Source organism: Cervus elaphus, chromosome X, assembly GCF_910594005.1.
Source record: "Cervus elaphus chromosome X, mCerEla1.1, whole genome shotgun sequence".
Lineage (NCBI taxonomy): Eukaryota > Metazoa > Chordata > Mammalia > Artiodactyla > Cervidae > Cervus > Cervus elaphus.
The window spans coordinates 60,009,562-60,034,766 of record NC_057848.1 but is presented as its reverse complement, the minus strand read 5'-3'; the positions used below and the strand labels follow the sequence as shown (position 1 = coordinate 60,034,766).

Sequence of the window (25,205 nt, the reverse complement as noted above, 5' to 3'; positions counted from 1 at the left end):
AAAACTCTTTGGGAAACATGGGCTTCAAAGAGCTGATAGATTATTCACCAGAATGTTATTAATCTATCTACCTATTTACCAAAAATACATACCATCTTTATAAAAATAGCTATTCACAAAAGGGATAATTCCAGATGTACAAATAATAATAAATGTTATATGTTGAGGACCTATTCTATATCATGCTAAGGGCTTTATATATTCTGAAAATGAGGATGAAATGACATGAGAAGAAATTGAGCCTCAGAGATCACATGACTTGCCTATGCACTTGTGTCTAGTAAGTGGCCAAGCCATAGTTTGAACCGCAGGTTAGTCCCAATGTCCAATGTCTGCTCTTTTCACTATACTAGACTTCGTCTCTTCCACAAGATACTCTTCCTTTAAGGTCTCACCTGAGCAGTCAGCCAGTCTGCCAACCCCGGGCGACACCTCTCTGGTTTCCCATGTACCTCATTCAAACCTCAATATGAAGTAAGAATAAGTAAAGTACCTGGCAAGCTACCTGAAATGTAGTAGATTAAATACAGCAATTCCTGTAATGATTGTCCTTTGAATGGTTTTAACATGAAGAACTTACCTTCTTTCTTGGACTCCTAAGGTGCACTATACAACTTTCAATTGATAGAAATAAAGGCTTTAACATTACTGAAGTATATGATATTTATATACTTGATTTAGAAAAAAAAAGTAAGATTATGGTATGGAATACTTACTTCAAATTTCACCGAGTAAGTGTAGATGATGTTCAACTTATCTGTGTTGTCTCCAGGAATTTCCATAGGGGTTCCATTACAAGTTAGATGGTTTTCATCTACATGTTTATAGCTAGTAAAAGAGAAGGAGAAAAGGAAGGGAAGGGAATTTTTATACCAAATTGAAATTGTAAACTTCTGATTCATGGCTCTTTGGGCATGTAATAACAGCAGGCTGATAAAAATGGGCCTTTCATTATATTTTGCATTTAAAACTCTTTGCAATTTAAAATATTCTTGTTTCTAAATGTCCCTAACATGCAAATAGACTCAATATACTGCCCAAAACACAATACTTAAGAACTTTCTCTTTGCCAGTGGATAGATTTTTTTTAAATCCTATTAGCAAATGGCTTTATTTTTCATCTTTCATCCCATCCCTCTCTTCTATATACTAAAAAAAAATCTATCTTGTAACCTCAACTATAGAGTTAGAAAATCAAATAGATGAGACCGAAATCATATTTATAAGCACCCAGAGATTTGAGGGCCTACTGTGTGTAAAATGCCATGCTTAGCCATAAAAGGGCCTGAGGATATATCTATGTGAACATTTTGTGTTTGAAAAAGAGAATGACCATTAAAACCCAAAGATGGAAAACAAAAACTAGAGAAGCTTGAAACTAGACAGGACTGGTGAAGCTAGCAAATGCCTGGTCAGAAATAAAGTGACTCTTCTATTTCTTGAAAAATAAAAGAATAAAGGGGAGGGAGAAAAATCAAAAGGAGAAACCATGTTGCTTCATTTTTTAATTAGTTAATTCAACATACAGTTTACCCCGTGGTTTCTGTCTAAAGATTACTATGCAATCCTGATGAGATTATTATCTCTACACATACATGCACAATCAAACCACTCACTCACAACTGCAAAGGTTACTGGTGTGCACATCTTTTGTATTCATTCTTGTAACCTTACTTACTGTCTGGTCCATAATGTACCCTTACAAGTGTAGCATAAACGTGTTCTATTTAAAGCCAAAATACATTTTAAAATAGCTATGAATTAGAGAAATCATAATTGTTAAGGCTACAGGTCAACATTTCACACTGAAGGGAAAAATTAAATTACTACATGATAATGCATATCAAGTATGCTATGAAGCATGGGTCTTGAACCCCATACAGGGAAGATCTGCATTTCATATGAGAGACTATGTGGCAAAAATTCTATAAAGGTCTCTAATCGAATTAGAAGCCCTATTTTAAACCACTGGCCTTATATATGAATTGTATAAGGCCTTCCAGGCCACTTTCACAACTTCAACTTTAACTCTGAGATGGGAAGTCACTGGATGATTCTAAGTGGGGGATTAACACAAGCTGAAATTTTAAATTTTAAAATTTAAAAAAGCCATATGTATGGCTGAGTCCCTTAGCTATTCACCTGAAACTATCACAACATTGTTAATCATCTATACCCCGATACAAAATAAAAGTTTAAAATAAAAAAATAAAAAGGAATGCTCTGAATGCTGTATTGAGAAAAGGTTATGAGAAGACAAGGGTAGCAGCAAGGAGACCAGCTAGATTTCTGCAACAATCCAGGTAAGGTATGATGATGTCATGGACCAGCTGATAGTGCTGGAGGTGATGAGAAGTGGTGGATTCTAAATATGTTTTTAAAATAGAGCCACATGGGGAATTCCATGGTGGTCTCTGGGCTTCCATCACAGGGAGCATGGGTTCCATCCCTGGTCTAGTAACTAAGATTCCACAAGCCATATGGTGCTGCCAAAAAAAAAAAGCCAGAGCCACATGATATACTAAAGGGTTGGACCAGATATAGGGTATGAGGGAAGAATGATAAAGAGAAATCAAGAGTGATGTCATGGTTTGGGGGTCTGAGCAACTAGAAGGATATAGTTGTCATCTACTGAGATGGAGAAGACAACAAGAGAAGTGGGTTTGGAGGGAAGATTAGAAGTTTATTTGGGGACATGTTAAGTTGGAAATGCCTATTAGACATCCAAGTGGCAAATAGATCGCTAAATATACAGGTCTAGAGACCTAAGAAGGGCTTCCCGGTGGCATTAGTGGTAAAGAATCTGCCTGCCAATGCAGGAGACACAGTAGACATGGGTTTGATCCCTAGGTCAGGAAGAGCCCCTGGAGAAGGGCATGACAACCCTCTCCAGTATTCGTGCCTGGAGAAACCCATGGACAGAGGAGACTGGTGGGCTACGGTTCAGAGTAGCAAAGAGTTGGACATGACTGAAGCAACTGAGCACACACACAGAGACCTAAGTGCCGTTGTGGTGTCTGATGCCAGGAGACGGTAAGATCACCAAGGTGAGTATAAATAAAGAGGCAGAGCTCAAATACTGAGTTCTGGAGCCCACTGAGATTAAGAGGCTGGAGAAATGAGGGACTTCCCTGGTAGTCCAGTGGTTATGACTCCATACTCTCACTGCCAAGGGCCCTGGTTCAACCCCTGGTTGGAGAACTAAAATCCCACAAACCGTGTGGTAAACCCAAAAATGACAAAGAAAAAAAGAGAGAGAGAGAGAGGTTGGAGAAATTGGAAGACTGATGAGCAACCAGTGAGACAAGAGAAAACCAGGAAAGTGGCAATCCAAAAGCCAACGCAGCAGGTGTTTTAAGGAAAAAGAGATAATCAGCTATGGCAACCATCAGGGAAATGAACAGGGTACAGTACCTGAAAGAAAACACAAGACTTCAAACTTAGAAAACCATTAGGCCTAACTCACATCTATGACCTTGAGCAGATTGCCCAATTCCGAAAAAGATGAATTTTAACACAGTCCTTATTCTCAGGGGGACCAAATAAATGAGCTTTACTGTGATTAGATAAAAGTTTTATTGTAAGCATACATAAGTGATTACTATGGGCAGGATAGATAAACACAGCTCTAGAAAATTATTTTCTTGGCTTTTTTTACCCTCAGTTTGAGAATATGCAATGTGCCTGTAAGCACTAAATTTGATTTTCATATAGCTGATGAGATTAGCTTCCTATATCATACTTTGTATGTTTAGTACCTTTCTACCCAAATGACATTCAACAGGAGCAGCCATTCTGAGTCAGATCTCACAGTCCATGAACCTAAAATTCTATTCCCACTTATCAGAAGTGACATACACAAAGAAGCATGGGTGATTGCCCTTGACAATGGTTAGTATTCCCTGGCCTCTCTGAGTAGCTCTGTTTATCCTGTTAATGATAAACATGCCCTGATCCTTTTAATCTTTTCTTTTATTTCCTATCTGCAATACCTTATGAAATAAATCTTCAAAAAATTTTAACATAACCACTAATTTCCAAAAGAATATCTTTTTACAAAGATAAAAAAAATAAAAAAACAAAGATAAACCAGAGTTGAAAAGTACCAATGTTCTTCATCTTTTGGGGTCTTGTTTATCTAATGAAATATATGGACCCTTTTACCCAGAAAAATACACATCAATAAAAACTGGGTTTGATGCATAAGGATCTATATTAAAAACCCCTAATTCAGTCCCCTCCTTTTGTAGATGAGGAAATTGAGCCTGTGAGACATCAAGTTAATGTACCCAGGGCCAAAAGATTGGTACAGTACATTCTTTAACTATTCTTTCCCTTTGGTCATTAGTTCTGACAGATGGAACAACCTTGGGTAAAATAAAATAAGCTAGTAGACTTAAAAACAATGAAATCTGATCCATCTTAATGAACTTAGGGTTGACTTCCAAAATGGAACCAGCAGATATAAGACTAAAATCCAAATTTCCAAATTCCTGTTCTGTGTTCAGAAAACTATACCACACTTACCTCCTTTAATATACTTCACCTTAGTCTCAAAGGATAACTTCCTCCATCCTAATATATCAGATTTTATAATATTTTTACCCATATTGATCATGATTTGATATACTGTATGATTTATTCCCCCTCCCTCTTTTAATTGAAGAGTACCAATCTTATCCTACAGTTTCAAAGAATCTTGAAGTTAGAACATCATTTGCACCTATCCAGTCTCTTACCCAATGCAGAACTGCCCTTAAAATTCATTAAGTGTTAAAAAAATAATAAAATAAAATAAAAATTCATTAAGTATTCACTTACTAAGTACCAGACACTATGCTGGGTGCCTAATTATGAAATCTCTAAGAGCTGGGTCATCTAGGCTCTTCCTACAAACATCTAGGGATTAACTACTCACTGCTTCTTGAGAGTGCTTATTCAACTGTTAGAGAGCTCTAACTGTTAGCAGATTCTTCCTCAAACCCAACTGATACCTGCCTGATAGACTCCATTGGAACTAGAATTCTCCTCTGAGCAAACACAAACCTTAACGTAATCTCCGTCATATGGCAGCAACTAAAGAAGAGAGTTAGGACACCCTCAATAAGGCTATTCTCTTCCAGATCTGTCAGTTCTTTTTCACATTACCTGTTACTCAGATGCTTACTATAAGTAAAAGGGAATAAAATTGTCTATTTGATTTTTTTAAACTTTATGTCTAAGGTTATATCACACATATATCCTAAAAATGAAAATTCTGGTGAGATCTTCTACACTTTAATTTTTAAATTAATGGGACTACTTTAAAAGATATTCTATAATTACCTTTTGGGTTCAAGTCTAGCAGAAACCAATTTTGAAACATACCAATCTACTTCATTTTCACTGTGATATGTAATGGTAATATCAACGTGGTTGAAGAGGTAGTAAGTATTATTTTTGTTGAATTCAGGCTGCAAAAATATAAACAAATTTGAAAAAAGTTTGAATTTTTCCTACAAACTCAAAAATATAAATTGTGAGCATGGAATGAAAATGGGATATATTAGTTCTAAAAAACCAAGCTATAAATTAAGCATACTGAAGTGTAAATGTGTTTTTATAAGGTTAAAACTGCAGCCCTGAATATCTGTCCTAAAATTAAGATGTTACTTAATTCTATTGTCTTAAACAGTTGTTACAAAGGAATAATTTGAAAATGTAAAATTCACAAATGCACACATTGCTGGTTTTTAACCACACAAAAATATGAAGTAATGCAAATAAACTAATAAAATGTTATAGGTACTTAAAGTTTAAGCATATCAAGAGTTTGGGCTTTACTTATGGTAAAAGTAAGGAAACAAGAGAAAATAGAAAGAAGACGTGTTGCAGAATGTAAACTATGGTGTCTCTCGGTAGTGATACTACAGGCATTCATTTTTCCACTGGTTCTTTAGATTTTTCTGTACTTACCAAATTTTGTATAATGAGGGTATATTTACATTTATAATCACAGGCATCAAACAGAGGCATCAAAAAGTGAATTAAACTCTCTATCAGTCAAGTATTCATTAGTTCGTTCCCTAACAGCCACAACTATATCTGTAGGTAATTATCCTACATCAGTGCTTCTTAAACTTGAAAGTTTATACAAATCACCCAGGGATCTTGTTAAAATGCAGATTCTGACTCACTGGGCCTAGGGTGAAACTTGAGATTCTATATGTCTAACAAGCTCCCAGGTGGTGCCGATGCTACTGGTCCTGGAACACACTTTGAGAACCACTGCTCCAATTCAGAAGAAAGAAAACTTCTGACTGCTCTTTTCTGGTAAAACTGGTTAAGGGAGAGTGAATGATTATTTTTCCATAAGGATGTGGGAGAAGCTTCTGTATAAGACTTGTGATGGGTTGGACTGTATCTGCCAGTACAATTAAATGAAAGACAATATAACCATACAGAGAAATACAACGCAGCTACAGTAGATCTGCACGTACTGGCATGGAGGTATGGCCATGATATATGCTAACAGAAGCAGCACACTGCGCTTAGTCCCTCAGTCACGTCCGACTCTTTGTGACCCCATGGACTCTAGCCCTCCAGGCTCCTCTGTCCATGGGGATTCTCCAGGCAAGAGTACTAGAGTGGGTTTCCATGTCCTCCTCCAGGGAATCTGCCCAACCCAGGGGTCGAACCCAGGTCTCCTGCATTGCAGCCAGATTCTTTACTACTGAACCACCAGGGAAGTCCGTAAAATGGGGCTACCATCACTTAATTCATAAAATTATTAAGAGGATTAAATGAGAAATCATATGGAAAGAGCTAGTACAGTACCTGGCACAGAATAAGGAAGTCATTAAATGTTAGATTCCTTCCTACTAGATATTAAAAGTATGCTTTAAAACTAACTAGATTTCCAATTCCCATCTTATTTTGGCCAAATCTCCTGCTGCAAAGCACAAATGATAATCATAACAAATATCTCCTTAAAAGTAACATGAGCATAGGATGTACCACACTAAGAGTGACCCCTAATGTCAACTATGGACTTTAGGTGGTCATCATGTGATGCATCAATGCAGGCTCATCGTTGTAATGAATGTCCCACTCTGGTGGAAGATGCTGAGAATGGAGGAGGTTATGTCTGTATGGCACAGAGGGTACATGGGAAATCTCTGTACCTTCCTCTCAATTTTACTATAAACCCAAACCTGCTCTAAAAAAATAGGCTTTAAAATTTAAAAAAGCAACATGAGGTGACAAGAAAGTAAAGAACTACCAATGCCAAATTCTTTTTTTATTTATTATTCTTATTGTTTTTTTTATTTATTTTTATTGTTTGGCCATGCCATGTGGCATATAAGATCTTAGTTCCCTGAACCAGGGATCAAACCCCTGCCCCCTGCATTGAAAGCCCAGAGTCTTAACCACTGGACTGCGAGGGAGGTCCCAATGCCAAATTCTAAGGGGAAGCAGCAAGCCAGAGAGGTCAGCTGGGTAAGGAAACACTGATGCTGCTCTTGCACTAAGGATACCTGCTAATTTGGGCAAACCTGAACTTCGGTTTGGGTAGCTTCATAGGATGAGGAGGGGGGCACTCAGGGAGGGCCCTCCCAAATGAGAAGGCTAATATGAGACCCTCTGCACACTAAGCTGAGACCACCCACCCCTTCCAAAAGCAACATCCTCAGGATAAAGGTGAGCCAGAAGTGAGCCTACTCCTATAGTCCCAACGGACTATTGGGAAGATGGCCTCAAAGATAAACAGAACCTGGTGGGGGTAGGGGGAGAGAAATAAAACTATCCTCAAAAATCATAGATTTGCTGGCTAGATTCACATCATCTAAGTTGCCTCAGGAAGTTTAAATTATGAATTTGCCTTAAGGTGTTCCTGGACTGGTATTTTCCAAAGACACCATGTGGAAGTAAATGAAAATCCTCCCTGAAGGAAAGTATTTTGACCCTAGGACTCAAACTCCACAAATACTACTTGAGAACAATGAATGTGAAGTCAAAATAATGAAGTATACAAGGAAAAAAGGAATCATGGGCAGGAACCAGCAGAAACGAATTTGTAAAGATTTCAGATCCAGGAATGATAAGAGGCAGATTTAAAGTTAACCAAACTCAATATATATTTCAAAGACATCAAACACAAGTGTGAAAGCATGTGCATAAACTAGATAAGCATAAAATAATGACCTAGCAGACTTGAAAAACAACAGAACTTGTAGAAATGAGAACGATTATTACTGAAATTTTAAGAGAAGGAACATGTGAAAAGAGAATTTATAGACTAGAAGATATACCAGAAGAACACAGCACAGAAAAAAAATAGAAAATACAGAAAAAAAGTTAAGACATGTGGAGAAGAAAAAAACACTTAACGTAGCTTTAACTGGAGTCTAAAAAGGAAAGAAGAAAATATCTGACTATGGTTGAGAATTACAGAACTGATAAAAGGCACCAGTCCACGAAACTCAAGGAATTAACAACACGATTAAAAACAAAGCAAAACAACAATCCATAACCAGATGCATAATCATCAAACTGTATAACACCCTCTAAGAAACAGGCAACTGGAAGGTCCCTGGTAGCCTAGTGGCTAAGATTCTGAGCTTTCACGGCCTCAGGCCTGGTTCAATCGCTGGTCAGGAAATTGAGATCCTGAAAACCATATGGTGTGGCAAAAAAAAAAAACAGTGACTAAGAAGTAGGTAGAAATGAAAAGACTATAATAGAAATTCAAACCTTAAATATTAGAAGAATTACAATAAAATGTAGACCACATAAAGACTTTTCGAAGAAATATTATATTTCATGGAATTGAAAATGCCACCACTTGCAAAACATTATTTTATGTGCTGCTAAAAAAATACACTGCCAATTAAAGTTTAACATGCCATCAACTGGAAGACACATCTTGATTTCATAAATGATAAAATATGGGGAAACATGAGTCTTAGAATCAATAAATGGGGAACACATGTAAATCCACAGCTGATTCATGTCAATGTATGGCAAAAACCACTACAATATTGTAAAGTAATTAGCCTCCAACTAATAAAAACAAATGGGAAAAAAAGAATCAATAAAATGTGTAATATCAAAATAGCAAACTAAAGGTAATATAACAGAACTGAAAGTAAATATCATAGCAATACATGTAAACGGGCTTAACTCACCCATTAAGAGGAAAAGATTTTTCAGAAGATGCCCTGAAGCAAAAACCAATAACATGTTGTATAAAAGAGACACATCTAAAAGAGATTTGGAAAGTTAAGTTGAAAGGATAGGCAAAGTCACACCAAGCAAATGTATGCAAAAAGAAAACAGGAGAGTGGAATCTCCTCCTCCAGACATGATGGAAGAACATGAGACTAGATTTACTCTTTCACCTTAAACAATTTTTTCAAATGGTTAAAATATTTGAAAATGGTTTTCAGACCTTGGACAACAAAGAACATTAATAAGAGAGTGATCACCTAGAGAAGGGGAAGCCTCAAGCTTCCTTCCCAGAGAGAATTTCCAGGCAGTGGTGCAGGGAAGGGGGTACCCAAGGGAGCCCCGCAATCTCCCCAGTTGGAAAGACAAAGTTCAAAGTCCAGAGAGGCCACAGGGGCTGGATTTTGTGGGGCAGAATACCAGAGAAACGAGAGCTGCACAGAGATTTCTGGAGATAAACAAGGGCTCTCTTTCATCAGAGTATTGATCAGTGCATGCGTGTAAGGTGTGCCAGTTATTGATTTATTGCCTCTCACCGCCAAATTCATGCTCTTTTACCTCTGTGAAAATTATCTGGGCCCTTTCAGTATTTTAACTAGCTTTCCTTTGCAAGCTGGCACTAAATGAAGCTTTGTCAGTAGAGGGCGCTAGCTAGACACTGCACGAGAAAAGGTTTTTGTTTCCTGGTTGATGGAAGCATACGGTTTCTTTACCCTCTAGTTTCAGAAGCCTCAGCATCCTCTAAGGAATAGTGGATCCAGTTATCACAGTAAAAGAAACAAAAGACACCAGGTGGAGGGGGATGAACAAGCAGAGCACAGAAGACTTTTAGGGCAGTGAAACTACTCTGCATGATATTATAACAGTGGACACATGTCATTATACATTTGTCCAAACCCATAAAATGCATGCAAGAGTGAACCCTAATGTAAACTATGGGCTTTGGGTGAAATGTCTATCACATTAATTAATGTGTATCACATAGTGCTATAATGTGTATCTTCACTGTGTATCAATGAAGATTCATCAGTTGTACATATGTACCACATTCTGGTGAGTGATGTTGATAAGGAGGAAAGCTATGCATGTGTGAGGGCAGCAGGCACCTGGGAAGTCTCTGTACCTGCCACTTCATTTTTCTTTGACCTAAAACTGCTCTAAATAATAAACCTATTTTTATTTTTTTTAAATAAACCTATTTTTAAAAAAGAGATATTATGTTAGTCCTGATAAAAGAACACCACTACCTTATCTTGTCAAAGAGATCAAACCTGAATCTAATCAAGCCCCTAGATCCATCTACCAATTTCAAAGAAATCAGGGACAGAGGAAAATGTACCATTGTTTGGATGAATGATACAGGAATAGACAAATGTGTAAATCTGTGATAAATCAAATACAAAAAATGCTAATTATAGAATCTAGGTATATGAGTGTCCACTATACAATGCATTCAACTTTTCTGTGTGTTTGAAAATGCTCCCCCAAAAAAGAGAATGCTCAGTCCATGGGGTCGCAAAGAGTCAGGAGACAACTGAGCGACTTCACTTTCACTTTCATAAGAAAATATTGATAAAAGATATATAAAATGCTCAAATCTAAACTATAGTGTTGAGAGATGTAGACTTGGGTAATAAAACTGTAAAAGAAACTCAAGAAGTGATTAGGGTAAAAGTTAGGATTGTGGTTATTTTAGGGGACACAACAGAGTTTCAACGGGTAGGATACATGGACACCTTCTGAGGAGGCCAGCCAAATTCAATTTCTTGATCTGGCTGAGGTTTACAAAGCTGTTCCCCTTACAATAGTTCATTAAACTTTATATAATGCTCTGTGTGGTTTTCTGTTATCTGTGTTTTTTTTTTAACAAAAAGGGTTTTTATTAAGTCCATATCCTTTGGAGAGTTCCCTGGTGGTCTAGTGGTTAGGATTCGGCACTTTCACCGCCATGGCCACAGTTCAATCCCTGGTCAAGGAACTAAGATCCTGTAAGCTGCATGACCCAACCAAAAAAAGAACCATTCCATATAGAATTTCATCTAGAGTATCAAACACAAACTTTATTTATCCAAATTTCTCCTACTCATTAACTTCTCTCTTCTGCTATTTGCTGCTTTTCCTCCCACATTCCCTATGTCAATGTTTACCATTGTGAAGAATATATATCACTGGGGATATATGAGATAATCTTAGGTAGTAGATGAAAAAACAATCTGTATTCTACTTTTCTATGTACTTGAAAATAGATGAATAAAATATATAAGTACACTAAGCCTGTAATTTCTATAATTTCCTTTTAAATAAGTTTAAGTTAAATTAGAGACAAATACATATTTTCCATCTCTTTTGCAGAGCACTGTATTAACAAGTCTCCTAGACTAAGCCAGATGACTTTTGAGGTCCTTAACAAAACAATAGCTTTTGTAAAGCAATTATATTCCAGGGTTTTTTTTAAAAAGGAAAGAAAAACTTTTGAAAAATAAAACAACTATTTTGTTACATACTTCTAAACTCTGTATCCCATTTATCTCAACTTTGTTACCTCAGAGTGATTTCTCTGCGCTCCAAGAATTGGAGCTTCTGGCCTTGGTCTTCTCTGTATTCCACTCCAAATCCTTATGCTTGTCAGATCTAAAGCCATTTGTCTTTATAGCTTTACCTTTGCTAGTAATACCTCATAAATGAAATCACACAACCTGTAAAATTTTATTTCTGGCTTCTTTCACTTAGTACAAATTTGAGATCTCTCCATGTTGTGCATGTGTCAACAGTTTGCTCATTTTAATTGCTGAGTTGTTGTACAAGGAATGAATACCCCATATCTTCCTCATTTACTCACCTGTTGAGGGGCATTTACATTGTTTGCAGATGTTGGCTAACATAAATTGTTACAAATGTTTGTGTAAAAAAAAAAAAAAGCCCCCTTTTTCCCAGGATGTCTTTATTGGAGATGGGAGAAAAGATGGAGTTTTCATGTAACTAGGACTTTTAGTGGCCTGCTCTGATATGCTGGAATCCCTGAGACATGTATAAACTACACCTCAGGCCCCATGAGTCTTGTTAGCTATGTCAAGCCTTTGGTATTAAAAAATACCTTCGAAATTTATTAAAGATTAAATATCTATTGTTTTTTTTTTGTTTGTTTTTGTTTTTTTTTTTGTTTTTTTTTCCAGAGAGCTGTTTCCTGCATGGTTTTTCTCCCCAGTCATTGTCCACAGGACTCTGAGAAGACGTAGGAATATGCAGGCGCAGACTCAAGGCCCGGCTTCATCTCCAACGTTGTGGAAAGGGACTGTACATCACCGGGCAGAGCCCTATGCTCCCGTACGCCACCTGGACAGAGCCCGGGGAGAGTGACCTCCCGGGTTATCCACGTTGGTTATCTATTGTTTTATATATCATGGTCACTATACTTTTTGCTATAGCTGTTATAACTAGCAGTACCAAATATAACTTTCCTTCCTAGATTCATAACAATAAAACTTTAAAGAAACTTTTAAAATTACAGATAAATAATAATTACAAGTGCCTCAGTTGTGGCACAAATCACCAAGGTGGTCCCTGAATGACTGAAATGCAAGAAGCACAGCCCTTTTCTCTGGAAAGAAACAATGAAGGGTACCATAGTTTAGACTCCAAAACAGAAACCTGGCAGGCAGCCTCTGCTCCTCTCTCTCCCTTCCCCTTCAGCCCATTGCTGATCCACATTGAGTCTCTTCATATAAGAAAGATTCTAAGTGGTGCTGCCCTTCCATGCCCATTCAGCCTCCAAGGCAGCCCCAAGACACTTCTGTTACCCTAGGACCCAGTAGAAAACAGTTTGAGAACCACAAGATAAATTTCAAACCGTGTGATTAGGACTTCCAAGCTAAAAAGATCTGAGTTGGAGTCCTATGTCTCCCACTTACTAGCTGTCTGCCCCTAGTCATGTCTCTTACCTTCTCTGAGATTGAATTTCATCATCTGTAAAACAGCAGTAGATTCTAGCAACAGGGCTGTTTCAAGGATTAATCACTGTGTATAGAGTTTGATATAACATTGCTTCTGGCTCATAACAGGCATTTAATGTGACTTTTCTTACCACTGTATACAGGACCTCCTGCCATGATCTGGCTTCTACCTACCCCTGTTTTGAGCTTCATCTCTACATGCATCCCCAAAACCCCAAGCCTTATGCTGCAGATATATCCAATTACTCACAGTCCCTCAATCACAGCATGCTATTTCAGACTTCCAATCTCTTGACTGATTTCCCTTCTAGAAATGCTCACCCACCCATTCATCTAACAAATACTTTTTTTTCATTCCCTTCATTATATCCTCCTTTCTCCTTAGTCTCCTACCATAAAACATTTTATTGCATCAGTGTGCTCACAAGTCTATCTCCTACTTAGGACTATGAACTTCTAGAGGGCAAGGGACCACTTGTCTTTGTATCCTCAACCTCTAGCATAAAACGGAGACAATAATAGGTGTCCCATTCATATTTGTTAAGTGACTATACTAGAAAGCAAATTGTAAATGAAGCAACATTCTTATATTTCTATAGTAAGTTCTCAATACTTACATGCATGATGCAAGCATCACTGGATACGCCACTTGGGGTAACAAAGCATCCTATCGGAAATCCTGTTGTACAGTACTTATTTCCACCATTTATATCACGACACCATACCACTGGCATATTATCAATAATCCTAAATATAAATATTTTTGAGGAAAAGATTTAACAAGCAATAATAACATCATCGTACATATATTTAAGTTCAGATTCTTGTTTGTTTTTGTTTTGGCCACACCACATGGCTTGCAAGATCTTAGTTCCCCGACAAGGGATTGAACCCAGGCCCATGGCAGTGCAAGTGCCGAGTCCTAACCACTGGACGGCCAAGAAATTCCCCAGAAGCAGTTTTAAAATTTATTTAATATCTACCTGAAATTATATACTATTTTTTGTGACTTGGCTTTAATTAAAAATATTAACTTATGGGGAGAAGGTGGGAGGGAGGATTTAACAAGGAAGAGGTATATGTATACATACAGCAGATTGATGCTATTGTACAGCAGAAACTAATACATTGTAAAGAAATTACATTCCAATTATTTTTATTAATTCATTTGTACTCCAATACTTAAAAAAATCTTTTTTTAAGAATCTGAACTTAAGGAATTCCCTGGTGGTCCAGTGGTTAGTACTCCACTCTTTCACTGCCAAGGGCCTGGGTTCAATCCCTGGTCAGGGAACTAAGATCCCCCATGCTGTGTGGCATGGCCAAAAAAATGAAAAAAATAAAATTTAAAAAATTCTTCCACTCATTACCCATTCAGCAACTATTTATTGAACACCTACCATATGCCAGGCACTAATACATAAATTTGTTTGCAGATAAGAAATAAAAAGGATGCTATATAAAATCCAGCAAATAAAGAAGTCACCCACAAGTTTACCAATTGTCAAACATTGTCTTTCATTCTGTTCTCTTTCCTTGAAGATGTTTTTTAAATCCCCAATCAAGATTTCCCCCAATCCATTCCCAAATACCAGCATATTTTCAAAGACTGCAAACTGGTTAATTACTTTACAGTAAAACTACTAATTTATACTATCACAACATACATTTCTCCAAAGGGAAATAAAATGCATAAAACTGCTTCTGAAGGGAATTGAAAATTTAAGTCATACGATGTCAGATGCCAAACCTACCAGTGATGTTGATAATTCAGTTGCATTCCTTTCTTCAAAAAATCCAGCTTTTTCTTTTGATCTTCCTTTGCTGAATCATAAGATTTCTTACAAACTTTCACACATGTCTCTGTCTTGTTAAAGGAAAACTGTTAAGAAAGAAAATTTAAAATATTAAGAGATTTGTATTAAGTTGTATAAACCAAATGTCACAAAGTAAGCACTTTATCTTCCAGATAAAACTTTTCTTCAGAGATTTCAGTATGCCATCACTCTCAACACTATTTCCTCTACACCTCAGTACACATCTGAAATAATTAAACTAGACACATACACACATAGGCACACACTGCTTTCAAGAGAACCTGCCTTCTTCAATACTATATAAGGTGGGGTATAAAATCCACTGCAGCTTTCTATAAATTACCCTGATCTAGAACACTTCACTTAAAACTGATAATAAAATTGGTTGTAGTGATGGTTATAGAACTCTATGAATATACTGAAAAGCACTGAAATGGACACTTATGAGCGGGTGAATTATTTGGCATCCAAATGATCCCTCAATAAAAGTGTTACCAAAAAATGATAAGAAAATATTTGAAACTTTTAATATGAAATCTCTTATTTACAAAGTCTGGCTACTGGAGATGACCAAGGTGAAGTGCTAGTGTTGTTAATCAGAAAACAATGAGCAAGAATAAACAATGAAAATTCAACACCTGATATCCTGAAATCATACAATATTAACCCCAAACTGAGTTGAACTGTCATGTTCAGTGCAAAGCATAGCATTTCTTGGAAAGGTGCACTTTTCTTTTAGTACAATGGTATAATAGGGGGAGTGTGTGCAACTTTAATCATCAAAAAGCAAATGCCTGACACACAGACCAATGGAACAGATCAACAGGGAACCTAGAATTACACCTACACAACTAGGCCCAAGTGATTTTTTTCTACAAAGGTGCAAAAGCAAGTCAGTGTAGAAAGAACTGAAATTGTTGAAAAGGTCTTTTCAGCAAATGGTACTGAAGTAATTGCACACCTACAGGCCAAAAAAGAAAGAAAAAAAATTTCAACCCAAACCTCACACCTTATATAAAAAAAATTCAAAATGGATCACAGACTTGAAGATATAAAGCTAAATTATAAAACTTCTAGAAAAAAGCATAGAAAAAAGTTTTTAGGCCCGAAGGCTATACAAAGTCTTCTTAGACTAGACACCAGAAGCATGATTCATAAAAGGAAAACTTGATTATTGGACCACATAAAATTTAAAGTCTTATACAAGCAACTCCTGCAGCTCAATTCCAGAAAAATAAATGACCCAATCAAAAAATGGGCCAGAGAACTAAACAGACATTTCTCCAAAGAAGACATACAGATGGCTAACAAACACATGAAAAGGTGCTCAACATCACTCATTATTAGAGAAATGCAAATCAAAACCACAATGAGGTACCATTACACACCAGTCAGGATGGCTGCTATCCAAAAGTCTACAAGCAATAAATGCTGGAGAGGCTGTGGAGAAAAGGGAACCCTCTTACACTGTTGGTGGGAATGCAAACTAGTACAGCCACTATGGAAAACAGTGTGGAGATTCCTTAAAAAACTGGAAATAGAACTGCCATATGACCCAGCAATCCCACTTCTGGGCATACACACTGAGGAAACCAGATCTGAAAGAGACACATGCACCCCAATGTTCATCGCAGCACTGTTTATAATAGCCAGGACATGGAAGCAACCTAGATGCCCATCAGCAGATGAATGGATAAGGAAGCTGTGGTACATATACACCATGGAATTTTACTCAGCCGTCAAAAAGAATTCATTTGAACCAGTCCTAATGAGATGGATGAAACTGGAGCCCCTTATACAGAGTGAAGTAAGCCAGAAAGATAAAGAACATTACAGCATACTAACACATATATATGGAATTTAGAAAGATGGTAACGATAACCCTATATGCAAAACAGAAAAAGAGACACAGAAATACAGAACAGACTTTTGAACTCTGTGGGAGAAGGTGAGGGTGGGATGTTTCAAAAGAACAGCATGTATACTATCTATGGTGAAACAGATCACCAGCCCAGGTGGGATGCACGAGACAAGTGCTCCAGCCTGGTGCACTGGGAAGACCCAGAGGAATCGGGTGGAGAGGGAGATGGGAGGGGGGATCGGAATGGGGAATAAGTGTAAATCTATGGCTGATTCATATCAATGTATGACAAAACCCACTGAAATGTTGTGAAGCAATTAGCCTCCAACTAATAAAAAAATTAAAAAAAAAAAAAAATTTAAAGTCTTTGCTTCATGAAAGACCCTAATAAGAAGTCCAAAAAAACAAGTCACAGACAGGCATAAACTATTTGCAAATGACTGTTGCAACAAAGGAATCATAACTAGAATACATAAAGAATTCTGAAAACTAAACAGAAAAAGAATAGTAAATGGAGAACTTTAGGGAGCCTTGTGCTGATAGAACTATGCCATGTATTGACTGTGGTAGTACGTACACAAATCTGTATCACACACACACAAATAAGTGCATGTAAAACTAGTGAAATCTAAATAAGCTCTGTGCATTGTCCAATGTTAATTCCCTGGCTTTGCTGTCATACTGTAGCTATACAAGATGTTGTTGTTGTCAGTCACTCAGTCGTGTCCAACTCTTTGTGACCCCACAGACTGCAGTACTCCAAGCTTCCGTGTACTTCACTATCTCCCAGAGTTTACTCAAACTCATGTCCATTGAGTCATTGAGGCTATCTAACCATCTCACCCTCTGCCACCCTCTTCTTTCAATGTGCAAGATGTTACCATTGGGCAAACCTGGGCAAAGCATACATGAGACCTCCCTGTTCATTCTTTTGTCATTTCCTGTGAATCTGTAATTACTTCAAAATAAAAAGTTGTAAAACAGGCTAATGACTGATAGTTTCACATATATGGATCAAATTATACACTTTCAATATGTGTAGTTTATTGTACTTCAGTTATACTTCCATGAAGTTGGGGAAAAAAGAAGAAAAAACTTAGTGCCTTCATAATCATAACTGCTCATGAAAACATCCTTACTCTATCCTCACATCTATTAAGATATTGAGGGCAATATCAATAGACACTGAGAGTCCAATTATATTTCCTTATATCACCCTACCCAAAATATGTAAGAACAAAAAATTAAACTTTTTCTCTTTATGAAGCAAAAATAAAATGTCAAAGGCAAAATCCTTGTGTGGAACCACCAATTACTGCAGAAAGCTTAAAGAGTATAGAGTCATCTCACAGTATCAGTCACTATGCTCAGTCTCGGAGTCATGTCTGACTCTCTACGACCCCATGAACTATAGCTCACCATGTCTGACTCTCTATGACCCCATGAACTATAGCCCTCCTTTGTCCATGGAATTTTCCAGGCAAGAATACTGGAGTGGGTTGCCATTTCCTCCTCTAGGGGATCTTCCCAATCCAGGGATCAAAATCACGTCTCTTGCTTCTCCTGCATTGTCATGCTGATTCTTTACCACTCGCGCCACCTGGGAAGCCCAGTGAAGTATATCAAAGTATCAGTGGAAGATATAAAGATCCACAGATACCAAAATCCACCATTGCCCAAGTCCCTCATATAAAATGGTGGAGTATATGGGGCTTCCCAGGTGGCGCTAGTGGTAAAGAACCTGCCTGCCAATGCAGGAGACAGAAGAGACACTGGTTCCATTCCTGGGTCGGGAAGATCCCCTGGAGGATGGCATGCCAACCCACTTCAGTATTCTTGCCTGAAGAATACCATGGATAGAGGAGCCTGGTGGGCTACAGTTCAGAGGGTCACAAAGAGTCTGACATGACTGAGGTGACTTAGCATGCATGCATACACATATAACTTATACACATCCTCCCCTATATAGGTAACCCTTGAACAATGCAGAGGTTAGTGGATCAACCCTCCCTGAAGCTGAAAATCTACCTATAACTTATAGGTGGTCTTCCACATAGGTGGTTCCTCTGAATGAGATTTCACATCCACAGATTCAGCCAACCATAGATCATATAGTGGGAAAAAAATCTGGGTATAAGTAGACCCACACTGTTCAAACTTGTGTTGTTCAAGGGTCAACTGTACTTCAGATCATCTCCAGATTACCTATAATACTTAATATACAATGTAAATGCTGTGCAACTAGTTTTAAGCATAATGTAAATACTATGTAAATTCTAGTTTTGCTTTTGGGGACTCTAGAATTTTTTTACCTGAATATTTTTGATTCTCAGTTGGTTGAATCTTCAGATGCAGAACCCTCGGATTTGGAGGGCCGACTATATTAATGCATTCTTCTGGCAACACCAGATTCTACCTCCTTTCCTTTTTCTTTTCCTTTTAAAGCAAAGACTCTTTGGTATGACTGTTGACCCTTGAACAACTACAAGTTTGAACTACCCAGGTCCATTCTTAAGTGTGGATTTTTTTCAATAAATATACAGCAGACCCTCTGTATCTGTAGGTTCGACATCCACGTATTCAACCAACTGTGGATGGCAGATGGAAAACTTAACACATGAACCATGGTTCATTCAATCTACAGATGCAGAACCTGCCTATATGGAGGGCTGACTATGGGACTTTGAGCATATGTGGATTTTGGCATCCACAGTGGGTCCTGGAACCAACTTCTCATGGATACTGACAGACAACTCTGTATGTAGTCAGTTCTGAGAAGATTCATTTTAAAATAAAATTTAAAATAAGATCAACTGAATAACCTCATAAGGAGATGATGTTATTCTTTCTCCAAACAGGACTTGTCCGAGATTTTCAGAAGGGCTTTTCTTTTTGAAGTCATGACAGAAATCAAATCTAAAAAAAGAAAAGTTTAAGTAAGGTTTAAAAAAATTCAACAAAGAAATCAGTCCTGATCATTTATCTAGCTGCTCCACCTTTCATGGTAGATTCTATATTTCTCTTTAAATTGTTTAACCTCTGATAATTATGAATTCAGGATTCAAAATGCTCATGATACTGCTCTTGACTTTTGTAATGTAGGTAATCACAATCAGAAAGAAACCAACACTATTTTTAGGGTTACACTTCGAATGACATGTAAGCACAAATAAGGAAATCATGGCTTAAAGTCTGTACTGATTCTAACCTGAGACATTTAGAAACTGTAATTATCAGTTCTGACCAAAGGGGAATTTTAAAAAAGCCCTCAAACACATTCTCACATATTCACAAATCAAATGGTTACTAACTGAAAAGAATCACAACTACCTTTAAGTAAATTTGAATGTAAAATGGTTTAGGTAGAAGATAAAATAAATAGTAGGCCTGAGTAATATTTTTAATACTCATACTAACACCCTACATTTACACCTGGTATTTTAATGAAAATGAGACCTGATTTTATTTCTGCCTAATTAGAGGCAGTAAAGCAATACCAAAGGAAACGATGATCATTTTTTTCCAAGAAGTGCATCATTTGTTGTTATTGTCAAATGAATGATCATACTTAATCTTCAATATGTAATAACTACTCACTACTAAACTAAGCACCTTCATCCATTAAAATCTTAGTAGAAACCTACCTATTCGATGTTTTGGAAATAAGGTACAACTGCAAAGATACTTTTTCAAGGTTCAAAATGTAGCAAATTTATAATTTGCCTTTCTTAGCAAGAAAAATCAAGAATGGAAACTTCCTAATCTTTTAGGCATTTGTCTCACATTGAAAGTTCTCTAATCATTTTTTCCTGTTACCTTTATTATAATATTACCACCACATTTCTTAATACACCCATGGCTTGCATTCACTAACTTTAAAAACTGAAGGCACATCTTAACAGTATTATATCATAATTTTGATATAAATTAATTACAATTATATCAACTATATCAGATATAATTATAATACTTATAACTTACGTATTATATTCATAAGGTAGCACGGACTCCACTGAGTCCAATCTGTTTACATACAGTTCTATTGATGACTGCAAGAAGGAAAAAAAACATTAATTTAATTAATTAATACAAAGTAAAATAAGGTAGCACTTGCAAAATACGTAATAATGAAGTAACTGAAAGGTAATTGGGTTTATTACTCCCATCAATTTATAACTGTATATTTATAAATTTATAACTTAGTGTAGTATTATATGTTCATAACACAGTACAGTTATAAAATTTAACACAGTATAGCTATAAATTCATAACATTTCATTTATCTGGCCTCATCAGGGTCTCTGAACATATGAATTTTTCATATACCTCAGCCATTCTTAACTTTTTTAAACCATAGAACCCTTTGAGAATATGATGAAAACTATGGCCCCTCTCCCCAGAGAAGCACACACATTCACCAAATTCCCTATTCAGCTTTAAGAGTCTTCATAGGGACCCTAGCGTCCATGGAACTCAAGAACTTGAAATAATTAAGCTACCTGCATAAGTGCTTTTTTTTGCATTATTTTAACTATTGTTTAATTATTCTAAAATACACTTCACTCTTTCCTAACTTAAACAGAACATTATGATCACAATTTAACCTTCCTTGATGACTCAGGGTCATTTTGAGCATCAGCTATTGCACTTGCTTTGACTCTGTGACATCTTCAGTATCAAGTGAAATGAGAAGAGTTATTTGCCCCAAAGCTGAATGGCAAGAGATGACTACTTACACCCCGGCTACCCACACCCCCTCAACTCTACCAAAGAATATAAACTTGTGTGTAAAGATTTTATGTCTCTTTCCTTATGGCTGTTGCAGTCATTAACATGTATACTATGATCTTATTTTGGGAAAAAAATGAATGTGAACTCTCATTCACTCCTGGTTGGGAAGGTAAAATGGTACGGCTACTTTGGAAGACAGTTTAGCAGTTTCTCACAAAACTAAACATACTCCTACCACATGATCCAGGAATTTTGCTCCTTGGTATTTACTCAAAACAGTTGAAAACATGTCCACACAAAAAACTTACACACAATGTTTATGGCAGCTTTATTCATCATTGTCAAAATTTGGAAGCAACCAAGGTGTCCTTTAGTTAATGAATAGATAAATGTACTGTGACACATCTAGACAATGGAATATTATTCAGCACTAAAAAGAAATGAACTAGTCCACTATAAAAAGACATGAAAGAGACTTTAATCATATTACTGTGTGAAAGATGCCAAGCTGAAAAGGCTACATACTGTATGATTCCAACTATGTGACATTCTGGAAAAGGCAGACATGTAGAGACAATAAATACATCACTGGTTGTCATGGATTAAAGGGACATTAGGATGAGTGAGCAGAGAACATAGAGGATTTTTAGGGTAGTGAAATTACCCTGTATGATATTATAATGATGGATACACATCAGTATACATTTGTTCAAACTCATAGGATGTACAACACTAAGATTAAACTGTAACGTAAACTATGGACTTTAGGTGATAATGTTATTCAGTGAAGGTTCACCAACTATAAGAACTGTACCTCTGGTTGAGGATGTTAATAATGGGAAAGGCTATGCACGTGTTGGGGGGCCAAGGCATATGGTAACTCTATACACTCTCTGCTCAATTCTGCTGCGAATCTAAAACTGCTCAAAAAATAAAGTTTATTGAAAGTATAAATGCGCACTGTTGTTCGGTCACTCAGTTGTGTCTGACTCTTTGTGACTCCATGGACTGCAGCACACCAGCCTTCCCTGTCCTTCACTGTCTCCCAGAGTGCTCAAATTCCTGTTCACTGAGTCAGTGATGCCATCCAACCATCTCATCTCACTACCTGATTTCTGCCTATCTGAAATCAAGAGGCCGGACACTACTGAATTCGGGAAGTTTGGCATACTAAACATAAAATGAGAGACTCACCAAAGGAAAGAAGGTACAATCTCAGAATCAAAAGTAGAACACATTCAAGGAGGTAAGTAAATCTAAAAAGAAAAGAGCTTACAAAAAAGAAATTCCAGACATTTGATATGGTTAAAGATTATATCATTTTTGCTAGGAAGTCTGCTGTAATAAAGAAGAAAGAGCCAGGACTAGTCAGAGAAAAGGCAGGTGTAAAATTATTTTTAATGCCATTTCTCATTTACTGTATTTGGCAAGATGATAGCTCAAAACACTACTATCAATACTTCTCACAGGAAAAGGCAAGCTCCAGGTTTTAAGTGCAAATTTGCTGCACCTAGACCTGGTCTCTAAAAACCCCAACTTTCAATTTGTTAAGTCTGTAGTCAAGCCACACCTAGCACTGTTCTTAGCTCTAAAGCCTTTGTGGTTCCTTCTACCAAAACATTGCTCACACACTTGACCGGCAACTTGAGATCAGAAAATAAGTCTTACTATTCAGTAATACTTTTTGAATGCATTACTTGCCAAAAAAAAATTTACAGTGAGTTTCTAGTTTAAAAAAATTAGGCTGCCAAAGAAGGAAGTCAAAAATTTATCAGGGGGTTTGTGGACGTGTGGAAGAGGAACTGAGCAAGAGATCTCTGACTAAAGAAAACTTATAATGATAATGGTCACAACTTATTTAAAGCTTACCATGTGCCAGATGTTTTTGTCAGTGCTTTTCATACCTTGTCTCATTTTATTCTCACAAGTCTGAGAGGTAAATATTATCTTGCTGTTTGCAGAGAGGGCCCAAGGGAAACCAAGATGAATTAACAAGGATTAAACAGGTAAAAGTCTGAGACCACAGGTGTGAGGAGTGACACACACATGGTGTGACTATACATAAGATCAAGTGAGAAGTTTGTCTTGACAGGCAGATTGTATAAGGGGGACAACAGGAAGGGGAAGTGAGGGAGAAGACTATACGTAGCGGAAGAGGAAGGACCCACCGGAAGAGGAAGGAACCACCGAGACGGAGGGGGAGGGGAGGAGCTATGACGGGGCGGAGCTATGACGGGGCGGGGCTATGACGAAGGAGGGGCTATGACGGGAAGAGCTATGACGGGGGAGGGGCTATGACGAGGAGGAGCTATGACTGGGAGGAGCTATGACAGGGGAGGAGCAACCAATTGGGAGGGGGGAGGTTGGAACCACTTGGAGGGGGCTGTGAGGGAGTAGGCGGGACCAAGCAGGAGCAGGAAAAAGGGGGAACGAGATAAGGAAGGGGCGGGGCCAAGGGGAGGGCGGGGGCAAAAGGGAGGGCAGAACCTAGGGGAAGAGGGGAAGGGAGGGGCTGAGCTGAGAGGGAGGGGACGGGAGGGGAGGGGCTGAACCGAGAGGGAGAGAAAGAGGATCAAGGGAAAAAGATAGATCCGGATCCGCCAGGTGCGAGGCTCTGCAATCGAGACCCTGAGACACACCCACAGAGGGGGCTTGGGCATTCCGGGTAGAGTCAGAAAGCTCTCAGCACTGGTCGGCCCCGGTGTGCCCGATACTCCAACCCGAAGCCTTCCCCTCACATCTCACTTCGTCCCTCTAGTCCTCACCTGACAGTAATTGGTCTCTCCGTTCACTTCGCAGAAATTGACTGGCGCCAACCCGGGAAGATAGAAAGCGGTGGAGCTGGCGGTCTGAAGACCCAGGATCAGTCCCAGCCCCAGCAACACCCTGAGCCAGGGGAGGGTGGGCCATCGGCTCCAGGGGTTGGTTCCCAGGCAGAAACGAGTACTCATTTTAGTAGCGGGCTCTGCGCTTGGGGACACACACCAGGGGCGTGACTGGACCCAGTGGAGAGAAGAAGCGGAAATTATAAGGAGAACCGTGAAACGACAGAGGAGAGCCCAGACCGGCTAGTGAGACTTAGCACTCTGGGGAAGGCCACCTGTTCAGACGAGATACTGGCTTGGAACTCGGTTGCTAGGCGACCTGGCTGCCTTTATGAGCGCGCGCGCGCCGTACGCATGCGTGATGGTCCTGCTGCGTCTTCCCCCGCCCTCCCCCCCCCCCCGCAAACCCCTCCCCCTCTCCCCAGCATCCCCTGCGGAACACGTTCCCGCGGTTTGGGCGGCTTCTCGCGCGCCTCCTTCAGAGGTTCCTCGCGGAGTCTGGAGGGAGGGTGCAGAGTAGGGGATGGTTGCGAGGTGAGGATGCAGTCGGAGAGATTTAAAGTTTCCAACATCCCAGAGTCTGGCATCCTCTTGATTTTGCCTCTCAGCACCAGAGTAGCAGGGTTACCGGGTGGTAAGCCGCCCGGCCATCTTCAGGTCTTGCTCCAGGTGGGTGGAAAGGAGAAGACAGGGAATTCCTGGACCTTGTTGCCCACTATGATGATTAATACGGGCTTGAAATGCAGCTAATCCAAAACTGATGTTCTGTAAGTGTACATTGCATGTTATTGTTGTTCAGTCACTAAGTCGTGTC

At 38.3% G+C, this 25,205-nt stretch overlaps 1 protein-coding gene and 1 non-coding gene across 2 annotated transcripts in view; both read right to left on the bottom strand.

The window, feature by feature from the left end:
• LOC122689658 (transmembrane 9 superfamily member 2-like) overlaps positions 1–24,696 on the bottom strand; it is an 83,612-nt gene extending 58,916 nt beyond the window's left edge. Inside the window, exons 1-7 of the mRNA XM_043896263.1 lie at positions 24,332–24,696; positions 20,817–20,884; positions 19,658–19,751; positions 14,912–15,039; positions 13,775–13,904; positions 5,326–5,453; positions 717–828 (exon numbers count right to left, since the gene is read on the bottom strand). Coding sequence (XP_043752198.1) covers positions 717–828; positions 5,326–5,453; positions 13,775–13,904; positions 14,912–15,039; positions 19,658–19,751; positions 20,817–20,884; positions 24,332–24,517 — 846 coding nt within the window. The 5' untranslated portion in view covers positions 24,518–24,696. The remainder of the gene's footprint in view (positions 1–716; positions 829–5,325; positions 5,454–13,774; positions 13,905–14,911; positions 15,040–19,657; positions 19,752–20,816; positions 20,885–24,331) is intronic.
• Positions 12,383–12,586, bottom strand: LOC122691070. The gene has a single exon (XR_006340312.1). It is a non-coding gene; the product is annotated as a small nucleolar RNA SNORA73 family (small nucleolar RNA).
• Positions 24,697–25,205: the final 509 nt, after the last annotated feature.